We start from the raw sequence: 21,748 nt of genomic DNA, 5'->3' as shown, positions 1-21,748 counted from the left end.
ACTGTGCCTTTGAACCGGCCGTGTGCCTTTAAACCGGCAGTGTGCCTTTAAACCGGCCGTGTGCCTTTAAACCGGCACTGTGCCAGTGTCTGTGGGAATTGGCTTTGGCGCACGACATTCAATTTGGGTCAATACAGTGAGAACGGAGGCAGAACTGCAGCTGCAACTAGAGCTATGATTTGCATTCCTTGGCAGAGCAGGAGACTGAACTTGCCTACCCATAACCTTGATCCAACTTTAACAGCATTTTGGGGAGGGATGGAGGCGTAGGCTTAGCCTGTTGTCTTGTGTATAATTTGTGATTTTTTTTTTTGCTTTGTTCAAAAGGATAATGTGTCCTTTGCCTCTGAGTTGCAATTTAATTGGGTCAAATATTTATTTATAAATCTGGAAACGCTGTTGAAGTATTGGGATCTGCTGAGCCAGTTTTTGAAGCCTGGATTTGCTCGAGTGGGTAAAATGTGATGGAGCTCGGGCTGGTAATCAGCCTGTATTATTAATGGGTGCCTGTGGAGACTGGGTAAGCCTGTGTACCACGTTCTCTGTGAGGGGGAACAATGCAAAGTGCTCGAGTGGGATGGCATTCCTTTTCCTGGAGACTTGCACTCAAAAGCTTCCTTTTACAACCCGGCATTTGTATTCTTCAAGTCGATCTCAGTTCGGCAACTGGATAACACAGAAATTAGAACTCTGGTTCCTCATGGGAACGCATTGGTTTCTGGTTGCCATGGGCTACCGTGGACCCCTCAGTGGAGTGCTGCTGTGTCGAAGCGCTGTAATAAACTGTTTGTTAAAAGGCTGCCCGGGAGTTCTAAGCCATAGATACAACAAGATCCCAGGCTTGCTTCCCTGCGTCTCGGAGCTGGAGACCGGGAAAGGAGGCCACGGTTTCTGATCTTATTCACTGTGCGGTGACTTTTGCTGGAAAGTGCGTGTCGCTTGCGTGTTGGATGAGCGCAAAGGGGGTGGGCTCAGCCTTCGTGCCTTTCGAGGTTGAATAACTGTCCAACGCTCACCAACCAATACAAGAGGCACCGAGAATGGGCATGAGTGAGATACTGGAGAGTTGCTCTACCTCCCCTGGGGCAAGCGGGGAGAGAAATCAGAGAAAACAGTCTGTGTGTTTTATTTTAAATGGGGGAAAATAAACACAGCCAAATAACTTCTTCTTGAAGTGCGATCAGATTTTCACTGGGCTCTCAGCCATTACAAGGTACTTAGAATCGAATGCGTGTGAACAGGGTGAGATCAATTGACCATTAAGCTTCCCATTTCTGACAGACCAATTGTTAAGAAATGACTACAGGTAAAAGAGAAAATGATGGAATTTGTCTCTGATGCTGGAAGGTAATGGAGTGCTAACTCCCAGGTACCAATTATAATTCATCTCAGTTGATGACCTTGGAAACGTCAGATTGCAGCTTCTTTACAAGAGAAAAACAAATCATTTCAACCTCTAAAGTTATGACATTCCCAGCTCTCGAACGGGACTGCGACTCCTGATTGAAGCTTGCGGTCCAGACTTTTATGAGTCCTGAAAGCGTTTTTTTTTTCCCGCGTCCATCGAGTTGAAGGATGTTGGTCTGGCCTATATGTAACTCCAGACACTCAGCAATGACTCTGAACTGCCCTCTGAAATGGTTTGCTTCCATTGTTAATCCCACAGCCAACAGCTGCAAGCACGATTTATACTGCAGCTCTCAAAGGGTAAAAGAGGAAATGACAGCATCGTAATTCACAGGCTCCACTGGGAGATCAGCTCGTGGAATTCACAGTGCGTTTTCGACAATAGTGTCTCGTACACTCTTTACTGAATAGTTCAACTATCGCTGCCCTCACAACAACTAGTGCAAATAATTGCGGATCTAACAGGATCAGTAATAGAAAAATTATGCAATGTAATGTATTTGTTCATGGGCTCTTTGCATAAGAATTCACAGCAACACATTGCTATTAAGAACCAGTTGGTTTATTAGAAAAAGACTCAATAATCACACTACACATTACCAGTTCATCCACCAGACTCACAACCACCTGCCTCATCGTGGATCCCCCGAACCCAACTGACTGGGGTTTTATTGAGTCTTGTGAACATCACGTGACTGGCTAAGCCACTCCCAACTCAACAGCTCTACAACTACATACTTGGTTAACAGAGAAAGCCAAGTGCCCCTTATTAAAGGGACACGAGAACCCACAAATTCTCACAGGTGCATACATTACATGTAATAATCAGAATACCTTGGTTTAAAAAAAACTGCAGGAGTAACAAAATAAAATGGTGTTATGCACTAACTCAGTAGCAACTGGTTCACTACTGCCCTTTAGAGAAGGAAATCTGCTGCCCTTACCCGGTCTGGCCTGTATGTGACTCCAGCAATGTGTTTGACTCTTAACTGCCCTCTGAAATGGCCCAGCGAGCCGTTCGGTTGAACCAAACCACTACGACAGTCAGCACTGTGAGAGCACCTTCACCACACGGACTGCAGCGGTTCAAGAAGGCGGCTCACCACCACCTTCTCAAGGGCAGCTAGGGATGGACAATAAATGCTGGCCTGGCCGGCGACGCCCACATCCTGCGAACAAACACATTTTTAAAAATGCACCAAATAAATATAAAAACATGGCTTGGCCAGGGATTTACCAGGAGAACATGTCACTGACTCATTGATAGTCAGCCTCACCTTGTGCTGTGTTCTCTGTGGAATCCCCGGATTAGAAATTCGTCTCGGGCAGTATCCGATCGGCCTCCCGCTATACTCGTTGCCATTGCAGCAATGGAAGCAGTCTGTGCCCCTGTTCCTTGAACAATATGCTATATTCAGATGATCACTTGCTGCCTTATTTTTGGTTCTCTGTTCTCTGGGAATTAGGTCATTGTTTTTAACTAACATTTCGTCATTTTGATTCTGAAAGCCTTTTGAGTGTAGGAATGTGAAGTATGTCATTGAGACGAGTGAGAAAATCTGCTCCTGATTCAGTGACTCAAAGGAGAAAGGGCGAGTTAACCCTTAAAGCCCTGTAGTCCTCTGAAATGGCCCAGCGAGCCACTCAGTTGTAGCAAACCGTTACGGCAAAGTCAGCACTGTGGGGGAGTACATTTACCACAAGGACTGCAGCGATTCAAGAAGGCGGCTCACCTCCACCTTCTCAAGGGAAATTAGGGATGGGCAATAAATGCCGGCCTTGCCAGCGACGCCCACATCCTGCGAATGAATGAAATGTAGTGCCAGGTTTGTCCTGTGAGGCCTATGCCCAGTAGCAGCTGGATTAAGATTGTCGCAACACATTTCGGATCGGACCCCTGCAGCTAACAAATGGAAGAGACTTCAACCTGGGTTCGATTCGAACCAGAGGTGAAAAGCCAGTGTCTAGAAACATAGAAAATAGGTGCAGGAGTGGGCCATTTGGCCCTTCGAGCCTGCACCACCATTCAATGAGTTCATGGCTGAACATGCAACTTCAGTACCCCATTCCTGCTTTCTCACCATACCCCTTGATCCCCCGAGTAATAAGGACTACATCTAACTCTTTTTTGAATACATTTAGTGAATTGGCCTCAACAACTTCCTGTGGTAGAGAATTCCACAGGTTCACCACTCTCTGAGTGAAGACGTTTCTCCTCAGCTCGGTCCTAAATGGCTTACCCATTATCCTTGGACTGTGACCCCCTAGTTCTGGACTTCCCCAACATTGGGAACATTCTTCCTGCATCTAACCTGTCCAAACCCGTCAGAATTTTAAACGTTTCTATGAGATCCCCTCTCATTCTTCTGAACTCCAGTCAATACAAGCCCAGTTGATCCAGTCTTTCTTGATAGGTCAGTCCCGCCATCTTAGGAATCAGTCTGGTGAATCTTCGCTGCACTCCCTCAATAGCAAGAATGTCCTTCCTCAAGTTAGGAGACCAAAACTGTACATAATACTCCAGGTGTGGCCTCACCAAGGCTCTGTACAACTGTAGTAACACCTCCCTGCCCCTGTACTCAAATCCCCTCGCTATGAAGGCCAACATGCCATTTGCTTTCTTAACCGCCTGCTGTACCTGCATGCCAACCTTCAATGACTGATGTACCATTACACCCAGGTCTTGTTGCACCTTCCCTTTTCCTAATCTGTCATCATTCAGATAATAGTCTGTCTCTCTGTTTTTACCACCAAAGTGGATAACCTCACATTTATCCACATTATACTTCATCTGCCACACATTTGCCCACTCACCTAACCTATCCAAGTCACTCTGCAGCCTCATAGCATCCTCCTCGCAGCTCACACTGCCACCCAACTTAGTGTCATCCACAAATTTGGAGATACTACATTTAATCCCCTCGTCTAAATCGTTAATGTACAATGTAAACAGCTGGGGCCCCAGCACAGAACCTTGCGGTACCCCACTAGTCACTGCCTGCCATTCTGAAAAGTACCCATTTACTCCTACTCTTTGCTTCCTGTCTGCCAACCAGTTCTCAATCTACGTCAGCACACTACCCCCAATCCCATGTGCTTTAACTTTGCACATTAATCTCTTGTGTGGGACCTTGTCAAAAGCCTTCTGAAAGTCCAAATACATCACATCAACTGGTTCTCCCTTGTCCACTCCACTGGAAACATCCTCAAAAAATTCCAGAAGATTTGTCAAGCATGATTTCCCTTTCACAAATCCATGCTGACTTGGACCTATCATGTCACCTCTTTCCAAATGCGCTGCTATGACATCCTTAATAATTGATTCCTAGTCCAGTGCACCTCCTGATTCGCCTTCAGTATTGTATTTTGTAAGAGTTAAATGGAATTTAGAATGCTAGACACAATGTTAAGGATTCCTCTGGATGATCTTACAAATTGTGTACATCTAACCCCCAAGAAAATAGGAACAGAACTGGCTATTCAGCCCCTCGAAGCCTCTTCCACCATTCAATTAGATTATTGCTGATCTGTATCTATATCTGTATCTTAACTCCATCTTTGTCAGCTGTGGCTCAGTGGGTAGCATTCCCGCCTCTGTGTCAGAAGATTGTGGCTTCAAGTCCCACTCTAAAGACTTGAACACAAAAATCCAGGGGCAGTGCTGAGGGAGTGCCGCACTGTCGGAGGTGCCGTCTTTCGGATGAGATGTTAAACCGAGTTCTCTTAGGCGGATGTAAAAGATCCCTTGGCACTATTTGGAAGAAGAGCAAGGGAAGTATCACCCATGCCCTGGGGCCAATGTTATCCCTCAATCAACATCACTAAAACAGATGATCTGGTCATTATCACATTGTTGTTTGTGGGAGTTTGCTGCGTGCCAATTGGCTGCTGTGTTTACCACATTACAACAGTGACTACACTTCGAAAAACGCACTTCATTGGCTGTAATGTGCTTTGGGACATCCAGTGGTCATGAAAGCAATAAATGCAAGTCTTGTCTTTTTTCACCCCCCATCTACCCAGTTTGGTTCCGTTTCCTTTTATAACCTTGCCCGACAAAAATCAGAAGAGACTTTCTAGCTGTGTGATATGGGAGCGCTGTGGATCCTCTTCATTAGACACGTGATTATTTATTTCCAATTACCTGTATCTACAAGTATTGGAATTACACTACTTTTCACTTGCGACAGCTTTGTATCAATCTTACAATAAAACTCCCAGTAATGAGACCTTGTGCCAGGGGCAACTAAATCAAGGACAGAATTAATTGACTCTAAAGATGGGCCTAACCTCGGGGTAATGAGAAATATTGAATTGCAACAAAAATGTTATGGGCTGGCTTGGCTAAAATTGGCATCGTAAAGGCTTGACTTCCACCCCCGTGCTGTCTGAAGCTGAGCCACCATGCAGAGAAAAGGAGGAAAGATAGATTCATGTGCTGGAATCATCGGAATTCGGAACTTAGAGATAAACAAGCCCTGATATTATTCACCAATTTTCCTCCTTTTAAAATAAAAATTATAGAATGGTTACAGCACGGAAGGATACCATTCGGCCCGTCGAGCCCGTGCCGGCTCTCCGCAAGAGCACTTCAGCCAGTCCCACTCCCCTGTAGCCCTGCAATTTTTTTTCTTTCAGATACTTATCCAACTTCCTTTTGAAAGCCATGATTGAGTCTGCCTCCACCACCATTGAACCATTTATAGCTGGCTCTCTGTGACAGGAGCCCTCGTCCAGTAACGCCAACTCTCGTGATTTAGCCACCATTTTTAATGAAGATTCAGCCCAACTGCCGATTCACCTCCAGAAAAGCTCACGATTTTAATCTCCGTCGGGCGATCTTGTTGGGGCGCTGAGTAGACCGGAAGTGCGTGCTCTGCCGCACGCTACGCAGAGGGGGCAACTCTTGGGGAATGCTGGGAGATGTAGCTCCATTCTCGTGGTCACGTCGGCCGGAGCCTTGCAAGTGTTCAAAATCATCGGGCGTCTGGACAGAGTAGACAGAGAGAAACTGTTCCCATTGGCGGAAAGGGTCGAGAACCAGAGGGCACAGATTTAAGGTGATTGGCAGAAGAGCCAAGGGCGACATGAGGGAAAACTTTTTTTTACGCAGCGAGTGGTTGGGATCTGGAATGCGCTGCCTGAAAGGGCGGTGGAGGCAGACTCAATCGTGACTTTCAAAAGGGAACTGGATAAGTACCTGAAAGAAAAAAATGTGCGAGGGCTATGGGGAAAGGGCGGGGGAGTGGGACCAGCTCAAGTGCTCTTACAGAGAGCCGGCACGGGCTCAACAGGCCGAATGGTTACAGCACGGAAGGAGGCCACTCTCTGATTCTAAGTCGAGCTTGGCGGGAACGGCATTTTCCGTAGTGTGCACAATCCCCGATTGGTGGCCATGCCTTCTGTTGCCTGGGCCCCAAGCTCTGGAACTCCCTGCCTAAACCTCTCCGCCGCTCCCTACCTCTCTCTCCTCCTTCAAGACACTCCTTAAAACCTACCTCTTTTCACCTGCCCTAATTTCCCCTTGTGGAGCTCAGTGCCAAATGTTCTATCTTATAATGCTCCTGTTAGAAGCGCCTTGGGACGTTTTACTACTTTAGAGAGGCTATATAAATGCAAGTTGTTTTTGTTGCGGGGCTCCCCGCACTGTGCCAGGGTGTTGCAGTTCCTGCCTCGGCCACTGGGGGAGCCTGGCCTGGGGTTATGTCTGCGGGTTGCAACATCCAGGAAGGGGAGAGGTGTTGCCAGTTGTGTCCGGGTAACCTGGGCTGGAGCAGTGCTGTGACTATAACCTGGTTATACACACAGGTATAGGATAGCTGGAGTTAATAGAGAATGCTTCCCTGTGGTCCAGTTAACCCATCAGGTAAATCGCAAATGCACTTCAGGAAAGTTTGGCCCCCATTGTGGTGACAGCTTCATTAGGCATGAGGAAGTCTATTTGTCCCATCTGCAAATACCTGACATTCTCCAATTGCAGCGCTCAATCTCCAAAATAATTCCAAGGTTTTGCCATCCGGACTGTATCTCGAAACCCAATCCATGTATTAGTGTGAAGCAGTACTAAATGTAGCTTTTACTACTGTATGTTTAAAGTAATATTCTGGATTTAGCTTTTCCATTCCATTAACAATGTTATATACCGCTATAAGATCTCCACTCGGATGTGTAGTAATTGCTAGATGGGTACGTCGGCATAGTGGTTATGTTGCTGGGCTAATAATCCAGAGGCCTGCACCCTCGATTAAAAATCTGGAAACGTAAGTTCAAATCCCACCACAGCGGCTGGGAAATTTAAATTCAGTTCATTAAATAAATCTGGAATAACAAGATTGTATTGATAATGGTGACCATGAAACGACTGGATTGCTGTAAAAACCCAATTGGTTTGCTAATGTCTTTTAGGGAAGGAAATCTGCCGTCCTTACCCAGTCTGGCCTGTATGTGATTGGCTTGCTAGGCTATTTCAGAGGACAATCAGTTGTACAGGTGCAACGTCCAAAATCCGGAATGTTCCGGATAATAGGCTGATCCGTGGTGGGGTCGTCCGGAAACCGTAAAATGTTCCGAAATTCGGGCTCCTTTGGCCACCCGATCTCGACCAGACCGACTTTTCCTGGCCTCACCATGACCTCCGGCGTTCTGACTTACCTCCCCTACCTACCTTCCTCGGCCCAGGCAAAGACGTTCCGAAATCCGGGAACGGCCTCGGTCCCGAGGTTTCCGGATTTCGGACGTCACACCTGTACCAAACCGCTACGACAAAGTCAGCACTGTGGGAGTACCTTCGCCACACGGACTGCAGCGGTTCAAGAAGGCGGCTCACCACCACCATCTCGAGGGCAATTAGGGATGGACAATAAATGCTGGCCTTGCCGGTGATGCCCACATCCCAGGAACGAGTCAATTGAAAAAGAGACAAGGTCCACCTGGTGCAGTCTCTGCTATTTCCGTACCCCATCACTGTTCACTGGGAGCATTTTATAATACAGCAGAGGAGGACAAAGGGTTTAATTAGGAGGGGGAAAATAGAGTACGAGAGGAAGCTTGCTGGGAACATAAAAACCAACTGCAGAAGCTTCTATAGATATGTGAAGAGAAAAAGATTAGTGAAAACAAACGTAGATCCCTTGCAGTCAGATTCAGGTGAATTTATAATGGGGAACAAAGAAATGGCGGACCAGTTAAACAAATACTTTGGTTCTGTCTTCACGAAGGAAGATACAAATAACCTTCTGGAAATACTAGGGGACCGAGAGTCTAATGAGAAGGAGGAACTGAAGAAAGTCCTTATTAGGCGGGAAATGGTGTTGGGGAAATTGATAGGATTGAAGGCCGATAAATCCCCGGGGCCTGATAGTCTGATAGTCCAGAGTACTTAAGGAAGTAGCCCTGGAAATAGTGGATGCATTGGTGATCATTTTACAACATCGGTTCCTATGGACTGGAGGGTAGCTAATGTAACACCATTTTTTAAGAAAGGAGGGAGAGAGAAAACAGGTAATTATAGACCAGTTAGCCTGACATCAGTAGTGGGAAAAATGTTGGAATCAATTATTAAAGATGAAATAGCAGCACATTTGAAAAGCAGTGACAGGATCGGTCCACGTCAGCATGGATTTATGAAAGGGAAATCCTGCTTGACAAATCTTCTGGAATTTTTTGAGGATGTAACTGGTAGAGTGGACAAGGGAGAACCAGTGGATTTGGTGTATTTGGACTTTCAAAAGGCCTTTGACAAGGTCCCACATAAGAGATTGGTGTGCAAAATTAAAGCACATGTTATTGGGGGTAATGCACTGACGTGGATAGAGAACTGGTTGGCAGACAGGAAGCAGAGAGTCAGGATAAACGGGTCCTTTTCAGAATGGCAGGCAGTGACTAGTGGAGTGCCGCAGGGCTCAGTGCTGGGACCCCAGCTTTTTACAATATACATCAATGATTTGGATGAGGGAATTGAGTGTAATATCTCCAAGTTTGCAAATAACACTAAGCTGGGCGGTGGTGTGAGCTGTGAGGAGGACGCTAAAAGGCTGCAGGGTGACTTGGACAGGTTAGGTGAGTGGGCAAATGCATGGCAGATGCAGTATAATGTGGATAAATGTGAGGTTATCCACTTTGGTGGCAAAAACACAAAGGCAGATTATTATCTGAATGGCGGCAGATTAGGAAACGGGGAGGTGCAACGAGATCTGGATGTCATGGTACATCAGTCATTGAAAGTTGGCATGCAGGCACAGCAGGCGGTGAAGAAGGCAAATGGTATGTTGGCCTTCATAGCTAGGGGATTTGTGTATAGGAGCAGGGAGGTCTTACTGCAGTTGTACAGTGCCTTGGTGAGGCATCACCTGGAATATTGTGTTCAGTTTTGGTCTCCTAATCTGAGGAAGGACGTTCTTGCTTATTGAGGGAGTACAGCGAAGGTTCACCAGACTGATTCCCGGGATGGCAGGACTGACATATGAGGAGACACTGGATCGACTGGGCCTGTATTCACTGGAGTTTAGAAGGATGAGAGGGGATCCCATAGAAGCATATAAAATTCTGACGGGACTGGACAGGTTAGATGCGGGAAGAATGTTCCCAATGTTGGGGAAGTCCAGAACCAGGGAACATAGTCTAAGGATAAGGGGTAAGCCATTTAGGACTGAGATGAGGAGAAACTTCTTCACTCAGAGAGTTGTTGATGCCAGTTCATTGGATATATTCAAGAGGGAGTTAGCTATGGCCCTTATGGCTAAAAGGATCACGGGGTATGGAGAGAAAGCAGGAAAGGGGTACCAAGGTGAATGATCAGCCATGATCTTATTGAATGGCGGTGCAGGCTCGAAGGGCCGAATGGCCTACTCCTGCACCTATTTTCTATGTTTCTATGTAAAGACATTGTTCCACCAGCATCACGCTGGTTTGTTGATGAGCATTTTACGTTGCGTTCTCGGATCTAACCTCAGTCGAACTTGTGCGGTGGAGCAGGACATTAGAAAGATGAGGTCTCTAACGGCGATCTCCCTTTCTTTCCCCCAGTGTGTAGAGGTGTCCTCTGTGGATTCGGAGCCGTCTGTGAAAGAAATCCCAAAGAGCCGGCCAAGGGTATGTGCGTCTGCAAGAAAGGCGTGTGTCCATCTGTCGTGGCCCCGGTCTGTGGCTCGGACTACTCCACGTACAGTAACGAATGTGAGCTGGACATGGCCCAGTGCACTCAGCAACGGAGGATCAAGGTTGTCAGCAAAGGTCCTTGCGGTAAGTCTTGAGATTCATTTTGGAAACTAGTTGATGGCTCAATGCGACAGGAACATCCAGCTACAGCTAGAGAAAGGGGTTGCATTCATCTGCCATCGTGGCAGCCAATGAACTTCTTTTGAAGTATAGTCACTGTTGGTATGCAGCTAATTGTGAAAGGAAGATCTCACAAGCAACAAATAGAATCGTAGAATGGTTACAGCACAGAAGGAGGCCATTCGGCCCATCGAGCCCGTGCCGGCGCACTGCAAGAGCACTTCAGCCAGTCTCCCTCCCCCCTGCCCTTTCCCCGTAGCCCTGTAAATTATTTTTCCTTCAGCTACTTATCCAACTCCCTTTTGAAAGCCACGATTGAGTCTGCCTCCACCACTCTTTCAGGCCGTGCATTCCAGATCCTAACCACATAGATTCTGCGTAAAACATTTTTCCCTCATGTGACCTTTGGTTCTTTTGCCAATCACCTTAAATCTGTGTCCTCTAGTTCTCGACCCTTCTGCCAATGGGAACAGTTTCTCTCTGTTTACTCTGTCCAGACCCCTCATGATTTTGAACACCTCGATCAAATCTCCTCTGCTCCAAGGAGAACCCCGGCTTCTCCAGTCTACCCACGTAACTCAAGTCCCTCATCCCTGGAATCATTCTCATAAATCTTTTCTGCACCCTCTCCAAGGCCTTCACATCCAAATGAGTTGAATGATGAGTTAATCAGTATTTTTTTGGCGTTGTTTTCGTCGAACGAGGACCGGGGCCAGGGCACGTTTTGAACAAAGCCTCTCCTGTTCATCTAAACAGGCAGATGGAGTCTCAGTTTAGCATCTCATCCAAAAGACGGCACCTTTGAGAATGCAGCACTGCCTCAGCACTGCACCGAAGTGTCAGCTGAGATGTTGAAGTACAGGACTGAACCTACAACCTGCTGACTCAAAGGGAGAGGTTTGGGGTCATTTGCACCCCATCACAAACAGTGGTGGGAGGTGGGGGGCGGGGGGGGGTTGGAGGAGGAGGGAGCCTGTACCCAAAATAGCTTTTCAAAGGAGAGTGGATACATACTTGAGAGAACAAAATAGTATTGGAAAAGGGCAGTGCAATGGGACTGAATGGATAGCTTTATGTGACAAGATGGGCCGAATGGCCTCTCTCCGTGTTATATAGAGGGAAGGGACTACCGACTGAGCCAGGTGACACTTGGAGCCCAAGGGAAATGAGAGAATTACAGACATCCAGAAGTGGGAAAGACCACGTCAAAGCTTTGGAAGATACAGCACCAAGTATAGGGATGCAGCCTGGCCCAATATCAGACAGTCCAGAGGTCCCCGGGTATGTGGGGGGTTGGTGGGGCGGGGTGGGGAGGTGGAGGTGAGAGGGGTGTGTGAGTCACGATAGCAAGAGCCCAAGCCCCTTCAGCTCGATCGCCAGTCCAACAGGGCGGGGGATGCTCCCGGAGCACATTCCGCCCACTCGTCTCCTAAATAGGTCCGAGGGCCCGATCAAAGCAGGAAGAGCAACGGCGCTGACGGAGCGGTCCGTCTACCAGCCACATTGTGAGGTCGTTACTAGCCCCTTTAACGCAGATCGCAGCAAATTAAAATCCAGCCCCCAAGTCCCCTGGCCCTTCCACCACTGCTTGGCTTCTGTTTGCAGCTCTTGTCTATTACCTCTGGGACATTTACTACATAAATACAGCTTGTTGTTCTGTTGCCTAAGCTGCCTAACCGGGAGTTGGTCGTCAGCTCATTGTCTCTGCGGGGTACAGAGAAATGTCAACTCTTGATCTCTGCAGAGTTATACAAATATAAGTTGTTGTTGTTGTTGTTGTTGTTGAATCAATCTCATCCAGTGTAGCAGCAGCAATGCCACAGTTGGCCACTTGGGGGTCTTACATCGGATATACGGCACAGAAACAGGCCATTCGGCCCAACCAGTCGATGCCTGCGTTTATGCTCCACTCGAGCCTCCTCCCGTCTGTCCTCATCTAACTCTAGCAGCATAACCTTCTATTCCCTTCTCCTCCATACGCTTGTCTAGCCTCCCCTTAAACGCATCGATACTATTCGCCTCAACCACTCCGTGGGTAGCGAATTCCACACTCTCTGGTTAAAGAAGTTTCTTCTATTGGATTTCTGGGTGACTATCTTATATCGATGGCCTCTAGTTATGCTCTTCCCCACAAGTGGAAACACTCTCTCTGTACCCACTCTATCAAAACCTTTCATAATTTTAAAGACCTCTATTAGGTCACCCCTCAGCCTTCTTTTTTCAAGAGAAAAGAGACCCAGCCTGTTCATCCTTTCCTGATAGGTATACCCTCGCATTTTTGGTATCGTCCTTGTAAATCTTCTCTGCACCCTCTCCAGTGCCTCTATATCCTTTTTATAATATGGCGACCAGAACTGTACGCAGTACTCCGTGTGGTCTAACCAAGGTTCGATACAGGTTTAACATAACTTCCCTACTTTTCAATTCTATACCTCTGAAAATAAACCCTCGAGCCTGATTTGGAATTTTATGGCCTTGCTCACCTGAGTGGGGAAGGGAGAAAGCGGCCATGATGGTAGTAGGATGGGTACAGGATCTGGCTCACCTGTGATGCCCCTCACGATCGAGAACATAGAAACAGGAGTAGGCAATTCAGCCCCGCGAGCCTGTTCCATCGTTCAATGGCTGATCTGTATCATAACTCCATCTACCCGCACTGTAACCCTTAATACCCTTGCCTAACAATCTTAGTTGTGACATTTTCAATTGACCCCAGCCTCAACAGCTTTTTAGGGGAGAGAGTTCTAGATTTCCACGACCCTTTGTGTGAAGAATGTGCTCCCTGACTGCATTCCTGAACGGCCTGGCTCTAATTTTATGCCCCCTTTGTTCTGGATTCACCTCACCAGAGGAAATATTTTCTCTCGACCTACCCAATCAAATCCTTTAAACAACTTAAGCACCTCAATTAAATCACTCAATTGCATCTTCCTGCCTTGGGATCACTCAGGAAGAATGGTCACTTGGAGGTAAGATACAGGAAGGCCACAGGAAGAGCAGCATAGTGGTTATGTTGCTGAACTAGTGATCCAGAGGCCTGGGCCAATAATTCAGTAGACGTGAGTTCAAATCCCAGCACAGCAGCTGGGGGAATTTAAATTCAGTTCATTAAATAAATCTGGAATTAAAAACCTGGTGTCATTAATGGTGAGCATGAAAGTACTGGATTGTTGGAAAAACCCATCTGGGTCACTAATGTTTGTCAGGGACTGAAATCTGCTGCCCTTACCTGTTCTGTCCTAAATGTGACTCCAGACCACATAGAAATGTGGTTGACTCTTAACTGCCCCCTGAAAGGGACGTGCTTATTTGCACTAGCAAAATGCTCTGATTGGGTCTCCATAATCACATGACCCAAGCTCATGCGCCCCAACCAGCCCAAGTTCCTGACCCTATCTAGCACAGCTCACAATATATGCCCCACTTCTGGTTTCGGGTTTGAGGAGTCTGCATAGATAGGCATTGGGTTAGGAGTCGAGAGCGCGCAGGCGCAGAAGGAGATACACAAAAAAACTGGTGCAAATAATCACTCAGCTCTGCAATGACCTAGCATTCAGTTGTTGGCGGGCGATTAGGGATGGGCAATAAATGCCGGCATTGACAGTGACGCCCATATCCCGAGAATCAATTTTAAAAAGCTGGTACCAGTGGGGTGATGAACCCTCCCTCTGAAGGACTATACCTTTGTGGGCCAGGGATAAAACTGTCTGATTGATGCTGTAAATGCCTTACTGGTCTTGCTGCAACCTGCTCTTGAGAACCAACCAAGTAGTGAGATTTCTCTGCACATCTGACGTGTTCTGGCAGTTGACTAGGAATCCAACAGCAAAAGCTGTTGTCGAAACCTCGCTCCAATTGGCTCTCTCTGTCTCTGTCTCTGTGGAAGAGTACTGTGGTCTGTCGGGAGGCCCCCAGTGTCAGTGTGTTTGTGGTCTCGCAGTGCTGCTCATCCCACCCCCTCCCCAGCTAGCAAAGCTTCAGTGTAACGTCTCTTCCACTTCATCCCGATAAAGAGCTGTGCTGATTTAACATTCTACTCGCGTGTCCATGTTGCTGCTGCTCGTTCCTGTTAACTTGCTCCTTCCATCCATCCTGCCCTGTTCTGGGAACAGAGAATATTTGCTCCTTGACAGATATATTTTTTCCAATGATTTACAAATAACCTCTTCACACGGTTCAGGCACGGGTTAATTTTGCCTCCGCAAAATATATATCTATTTTTTTTTTGCGCGCGTTTTGTTCTGTTGTCAGGGCTCGAAACCACTGTTGGAGATATTAGCATGCAAATGCTTAACGCACGCATTGTGATATTCGACATGGATATTAGAACAGCAAGCTGTGAGGAGTATTGAGCCGGCCCTTACATGGTCATTGCTAATATTGTCAGAAAGAGGAGGTTGTTCTCCTGGAATCCTGGCCAACATTCTTGCTCCAGTGCACACCATTAAAAATGCATTTAGCCGGCCATTTGTTCCCTTGCGGGACCTTGCTGTGCCTGGCCAAGTATATGCCTGCTTACTGACAGTGGCTGCGCTTCAATAGCAATCCATTGGTTGTGAATCGACTTGGGACTTTGTGCGGAGGTGGGAAGCGCGACGTGTCCTTTTCTTCCTCGTCTGTGTCCAACTTTGTGAAACGTCGTGAGCCTCTTGGCGCAAACGAACAGGCGGTGGCCAGTCAGCCCCTCGAGCCTGTTCCGTCATTCATTTCGATCATCGCTGAACTCCCCCTAGCGTCTGTAACCCTTAATATCCCCCTGCCCATCAAAAATCCATCGATCTCCATTTTGAAATTACCAATTGACTCCCAGCCTCAGCAAGTTTTTTAGGGGAGAGAGTTCCAAATTTCCATTAACCCTTTGTGTGAAGATCATCATAGGTAGTCCCTCGAATCAAGGATGACTTGCTTCCACGCCAAAAAGTTCACTGTGTTATGTCCTTGGATGCTCTGATAATGACTCCACGAGGCACTGTGTTGGACTTGAACTGTTGTGACCGTAGTCCTTTATTCATAACTCCAGAGTGAGGATCACACCTGGTGGCCTGCCTTTTATACTAGGCCAGGCACACCTGTACAGGTAACCTACAAGTCTCCCACTGCGGTGCCCTCTGGTGGCACACCTTGTGATAGTACCAACAGTAACCATGTAGGATGCATGTCACACAGGTGTTTCAATGAAGGACCTAAAATTCCAGGTCCCGAACTAAATCCTGAAGGGTGGAAGATGCCTGTGCGTGGATTTTTTTAACGTGTGGTGACCATTGCACACCAGCCACCACACGGGCTTGACAGAGCTCGGTCTTGGTCCAGTGGCAAGGATTAACCAAGACGACTGGAGACCAGCTCTGCTGCACGGACCTAGTGCGCCCACATATCGCAGTGTGGGCTGGGCCCGTGCTGCCCCTGGTCCCTCGCCTCTCCTGGGCCCCGAACTCGCGCCTCTCCTGGGCCCCAATCACATTGCTCCATGATCACACGCCGCTCCTTCGCCCCGACCTCGCCGCTTCTGCAGTACCTGCCCACGCTCCAATCACCGACCTGGATCTTGGTGACGTCCCTCTTCACTGCCGTTATTCTCCTGCTCCAGCATGTGTGCGAAGAATGTGCTTCCGATATCACCCCTGATCGGCCTGGCTCTCATTTTACAAATATGCCCCCTTTGTTTTGCTCTCCTCCCCCTACACCAGAGGAAATAATTCCTCTCTCTATCTACCCTCTCAAATCCTTTTATCACCATAAACGCCTCGATTAGATCACCCTTTAATCTTTTATGCTCAAGGGATTGCCAGCCTAATCTATGCAACCGATCCTCAAAATTTAACCCTTGTAGGCCCGCTATCATTCTGGTGAATCTGTGCTGCGCCCCCTCCAAGGCTTCCCGAGGGGCGGTGCTCAGAACGGTACACCGTTGGAGAGCGGAGGAGGGGCGAGAAACTCCGGTCACAACACATCCCAGCCACCACTGGCACGCCTGGCTGGAGAGGGGCAAGGACCTTACCTCAGGTATACTGCCCTCTGCTGCCGGTTCTCTGCGGTGCCTCTCGGTTCCCTCACTTGGCACTCCTCCCCTTCCGTTAGCTTATAGATGTTGCCTTTCCATTTCCTGGTTGACAGCAGCTCTTTAAACACTGTGAACGATCATTAGCACTTACTGTAACAGGCTTTGTTGTCTAGTTAGAGCTTTCTATTTTGTAACTACTTTAATAATGACTGCAACTGTGAAGTGACCTCTCACTGGTTTCGCTCGAACACTTGCTATTGCTTCATTAAATCTGCACCACTGCACAATTGTTTTAATTTGTTACCCGTGGTGTTATGAAAATTGCAGCCAATGTTTTTTACTGGAAGGTGTGCTACAAGCTGAATTGCCTGGCTGAAGGTGTTTTCGATATTGTCTCAGTACACGGGGCTACGTACAGACAGGTGGATTTCTGTCGCACCTTTAATGTAGCAAAACCTCCCAAGGCACATCGCAGGGAGTGTAATCGGACAAGGTTTGGTGCGGGCAGGTGGCAGGCAACAATCCCTCTAATGATTACTTTTTGGGACGCACCGTTCCCTTTAACGGGCTGCGCGGCCCCGTTCAAATATTCGCGTCTGCGAGGTTCTCCCGTGCACGAGCCAGCGGGCAGCCAGCGCGGGACCTCCAGACCGCTGCGCGACCATGCGGCTTAACGGGAACGTTGGTGGCGTGACAGGTTTTAACGAGCGTCTTAAAGGAGGCGAGAGTGGTAGAGGGGTTTAGGGAGAGGGAATTCCAGAGCTCAGGTAGCTAAAGGCACAGTCGCCGATGAACATGTAGTCCGCGTCTCACAGTGTTGGTGCTCTGGTCACCTTTCGAAAGAAAGAAAGAACATAAAAATAGGAGCAGGAGTAAGCCATACAGCCCCGAGAACCCGATCCACCATTTAATACAATCATTGCTGATCCAATCATGGACTCAGGTCCACTTCCCTGCCCGTTCCCCTTATTCCCTTATCGGTTAAGAAACTGTCTGTCTCTGTCTTAAGTTTATTCAATATCCCGGCTTCCACAGCTCTCTGGGCAGCGAATTCCACAGATTTACAACCCTCTGAGAGAAGAAAGACAGACTTGCATTTATATAGCACCGTTCACGACCACTGGACGTCTCAATGCGCTTTACAACCAATAAAGTGCTTTTGGAGTGTCGTCACTGTTGTGATGTGGGAATTCAGATGAAATAGTTAAGCGCCGATGATTCACTTGGAGTCACGTGGCCTGTTCACCTCTGACCATTTGGGCTGCTGGAGAACTGTGCGACAGACCAATCTGGTTGGATTTCCTGTAATGAAGTTCATTAGGTTCCAATCTATCTGCAGAGAGCTGCTCACGCCGAGGCTGGCTTATGTGGCAGGAGTTAATGAGCTGTTTGGCTGGAGATTCACTCAGCAGCTGCACCTGGGGTGCCGAATATGAAATTCAAATCCCATAGTTACTGTGTAAATGAGACTGACCTTTTTCCCCGCACAGCACTTGATAACATAACTGCAGCTCCAACTGAACCTGGAATTTCACTCAAAGGCTGTCACAGCAGAGTGGCAGAGATAGAACGCCATTATAAAGTAATTTTCTTCAAATGAATAGGATAGTGTGAGGAGGCAGACAGCAGATATTCAAAGGAGTTTAAGTTTTAAGACTGGACCCATTCAAGGGGGGAATTAGAACATAAGAAAATAAGAATTAGGAACAGGAGTAGGCCATCTAGCCCCTTGATCCTGCTCCGCCATTCAACAAGATCATGGCTGATCTGGCCGTGGACTCAGCTCCACTTACCCGCCCGCTCTCCATAACCCTTAATTCCCTTATTGGTTAAAAATCTATCTATCTGTGATTTGAATACATTCAATGAGCTAGCCTCAACTGCTTCCTTGGGCAGAGAATTCCACAGATTCACAACCCTCTGGGAGAAGAAATTCCTTCTCAACTCGGTTTTAAATTGGCTCCCCCGTATTTTGAGGCTGTGCCCCCTAGTTCTAGTCTCCCCGACCAGTGGAAACAACCTCTCTGCCTCTATCCTGTCTATCCCTTTCATTATTTTAAATGTTTCTATAAGATCACCCCTCATCCTTCTGAACTCCAACGAGTAAAGACCCAGTCTACTCAATCTATCATCATAAGGTAACCCCCTCATCTCCAGAATCAGCCTAGTGAATCGTCTCTGTACCCACTCCAAAGCTAGTGCGATTTGATTTGACCAATCGATATGTAGGTTAAAATCCCCCATGATTACTGTCGTTCCTTTTTCACATGCCTCCATTATTCCCTTGATTATTGCCCGCCCCACCATGAAGTTATTATTTGGGGGCCTATAAACTATGCCCACCAGTGACTTTTTCCCCTTACTATCTCTAATCTCCACCCACAATGATTCAACATTTTGTTCATTAGAGCCAATATCGTCTCTCACAACTGCCCTGATATCATCCTTCATTAACAGAGCTACCCCACCTCCTTTCCCTTCTTGTCTATCTTTCCGAATTGTCAGATACCCCTGTATGTTTAATTCCCAGTCTTGGCCACCCTGCAACCACGTTTCAGTAATGGCCACCAAATCATACCCATTTGTAATGATTTGTGCCGTCAACTCATTTACTTTATTTCAAATGCTGCGTGCGTTTAGGTAGAGTGTTTTAATACTAGTTTTTAAACCATGATTTTTAGTTTTTACCCCTCCAGCAACCCCTTTATATTCATACATATTGTCCCTTCCTATCACCTTGTGGTTTACAATTGCTTTTGGAAAGTTCTGTTCTCAAACATTTTTTGAACCAAGAGTGAATCTGCTGTGATATTGCTCATGGTTAATAAGTGGGCAATGACTTTTAGCTGTTTTTGTTGTGACAGGCTGAGAGAGGTTACAGTGCCAGCTCTGGAGGGAGCAAGAATAACACTACTTTTGAAATATGGTTTTATTTATGAAATGGGGTAACACCGCCACCCCATGGAGAAAGTGGGAATACCAGCATTTGCAGTTAGTGTCACCCATTGAGATGCATCATTCTCATCCTTGCTTTCAAATCCCTCCATGGCCTTTGCCCCTCCCTATCTCTGTAACCTCCTCCAATCCAACAACCCTCCGAGATCTCTGCACTCCTCCAATTCCGGCCTCTTGATTTTCAACGCTCCACCATTGATGGCTGTGCCTTCAGCTGCCTGGGCCCTAAGCTCTGGAATTCCCTCCCTAAACCTCTCCGCCTCTCCACCTCTCTCTCCTTTAAGATGCTCTTTAAAATCTACCTCCTTGACCAAGCTTTTGATCACCTGTCCTAATATTTCCTTATGAGGCTCGGTGTCGAATTTTGTTTAATAACACTCCTGTGAAGCACCTTGGGACATTTTACTACGTTAAAGGCGCTATATAAATGCAATTTGTTCTTGTTGAAGGCTGGGGTGTTAGGGCAGTGGGGCTTCGTGTGGTACGTAAGGGGTGGGTTGTGAACATGTATGGGGTTTATGTATGGTGGAGTTTGGGAGGCCAGCGAGCAGGATATCGGAAAGCTTGATGGTAATCATAGAATCACAGCACAGAAGAAGGCCATTCGGCCCATCGGGTCGGCGCCAGCTCTTTCGAAGAGCGATCCAGTTGGTCCCATTCCCTCTGCTCTTTCCCCATATCCCGGCAATTTTTTCTCGTTCGGGTACTTATCCAACTTCCTTTTGAAAGCCACGATTGAATCTGCCTCCACCACCCTCTCAGGCAGCACATTCCAGATCCTAACCACTCGCTGCGTAAAAAAACATTCCCTCATGTCGCCTTTGGTTCTTTAGCCAATCACCTTAAATCTGTGCCCCCTCGTTATCGATCCTTCAGCCATTGGAAACTGTTCCACTTTATTTACTCTATCTAATCTCCATGATTTTGAACAACCCTATTAAATCTCCACTTAACCTTCTCTGCTCTAAGGAGACCAAGCCCAGCTTCTCCAGTCTATGCACGTAACTGAAGTCCCTCATTTCTGGAACCATTCTCGTAAATCTCTGCGCCCTCTCCAAAGCCTTCACGTCCTTCCTAAAGTACGGTGCCCAGAATTGGACACAATACTACACTGGGGCCGAATGGATAGGATGTGGTGATGGAAGCTCAGCTAGGGGTTAAACAGGTTGTACACCATTAGATTCACCCTGAGTGAACAGCCAGAGAGGGGGATGGAGTTGTGGCCGAGGCTATAGACTTCCTCGTGGCAGTCAAAAGCATTGCTTGAGTCTTCGCAATGTTAAGTTAAGCAAAGTTCAGGCTCATTCATGATTGGTGTCGGACAAGCACTGGTAGTGGTGTCGAAGTTGCTGGCAAGGAGGTAGAGGTGTCACCGCAAGATCCTGCAAGTCCCCTGGGAGGACAGATGCACCAGGGTCCTCGACCAGGCCAACATCCCCAGCATTGAAGCACTGACCACACTCGGATCAGCTCCGCTGGGCAGGCCGCATTGTCCGCATGCCAGACACGAGACTCCCAAAGCAAGCGCTCCACTCTGAACTACTTCACGGCAAACAAGCCAAAGGTGGGCAGAGGAAACGTTACAAGGACACCCTCAAAGCCTTTCTGATAAAATGCAACATCCCCACCAACACCTGGGAATCCCTGGCCAAAGATCGCCCTGTGGAGGAAGTGCATCCGAGAGGGCGCTGAGCACTTCGAGTCTCAACGCTGAGAGCATGCAGAAATCGAGCACAGGCAGCAGAAGGAGCGAGCGGCAAACCAGACTCCCCACCCACCCTTTCCCTCAACGACTGTCTGTCCCACCTGTGACAGAGACTGTGGTTCTCGTATTGGACTGTTCAGCCACCTAAGAGCTCATTTTAAGAGTGGAAGCAAATCTTCCTCGATTCCGAAGGACTGCCTATGATGATGATGATGAGAGGGGGGTGTTGACAGCATATACATGGACGCTGAACCCATACCTATAAAAGAAAAACTTGCATTTATATAGCATCTTTCACAACCACCGGACGTCCCAAAGTGCTTCACAGTCGATTAAGTACTTTTTGAAGTGTAGTCACTGTTGTAATGTCGGAAACGCAGCGGCCAATTTGCGCACAGCAAACT

General features: G+C 47.5%; 1 protein-coding gene across 3 annotated transcripts in view; it reads left to right on the top strand.

The window, feature by feature from the left end:
• Positions 1–21,748, top strand: part of agrn (agrin) — a 552,899-nt gene that overhangs the window by 374,277 nt on the left and 156,874 nt on the right. For all 3 annotated transcript variants that reach the window (XM_070860482.1, XM_070860480.1, XM_070860483.1), the window contains one exon: positions 10,432–10,647. In XM_070860482.1, coding sequence (XP_070716583.1) covers positions 10,432–10,647 — 216 coding nt within the window. The remainder of the gene's footprint in view (positions 1–10,431; positions 10,648–21,748) is intronic.

Source organism: Pristiophorus japonicus, chromosome 18 (genome assembly GCF_044704955.1).
Source record: "Pristiophorus japonicus isolate sPriJap1 chromosome 18, sPriJap1.hap1, whole genome shotgun sequence".
NCBI lineage: Eukaryota > Metazoa > Chordata > Chondrichthyes > Pristiophoridae > Pristiophorus > Pristiophorus japonicus.
The sequence above is the reverse complement of the archived record's forward strand: the minus strand, read 5'-3'. Positions and strand labels throughout refer to the sequence as shown.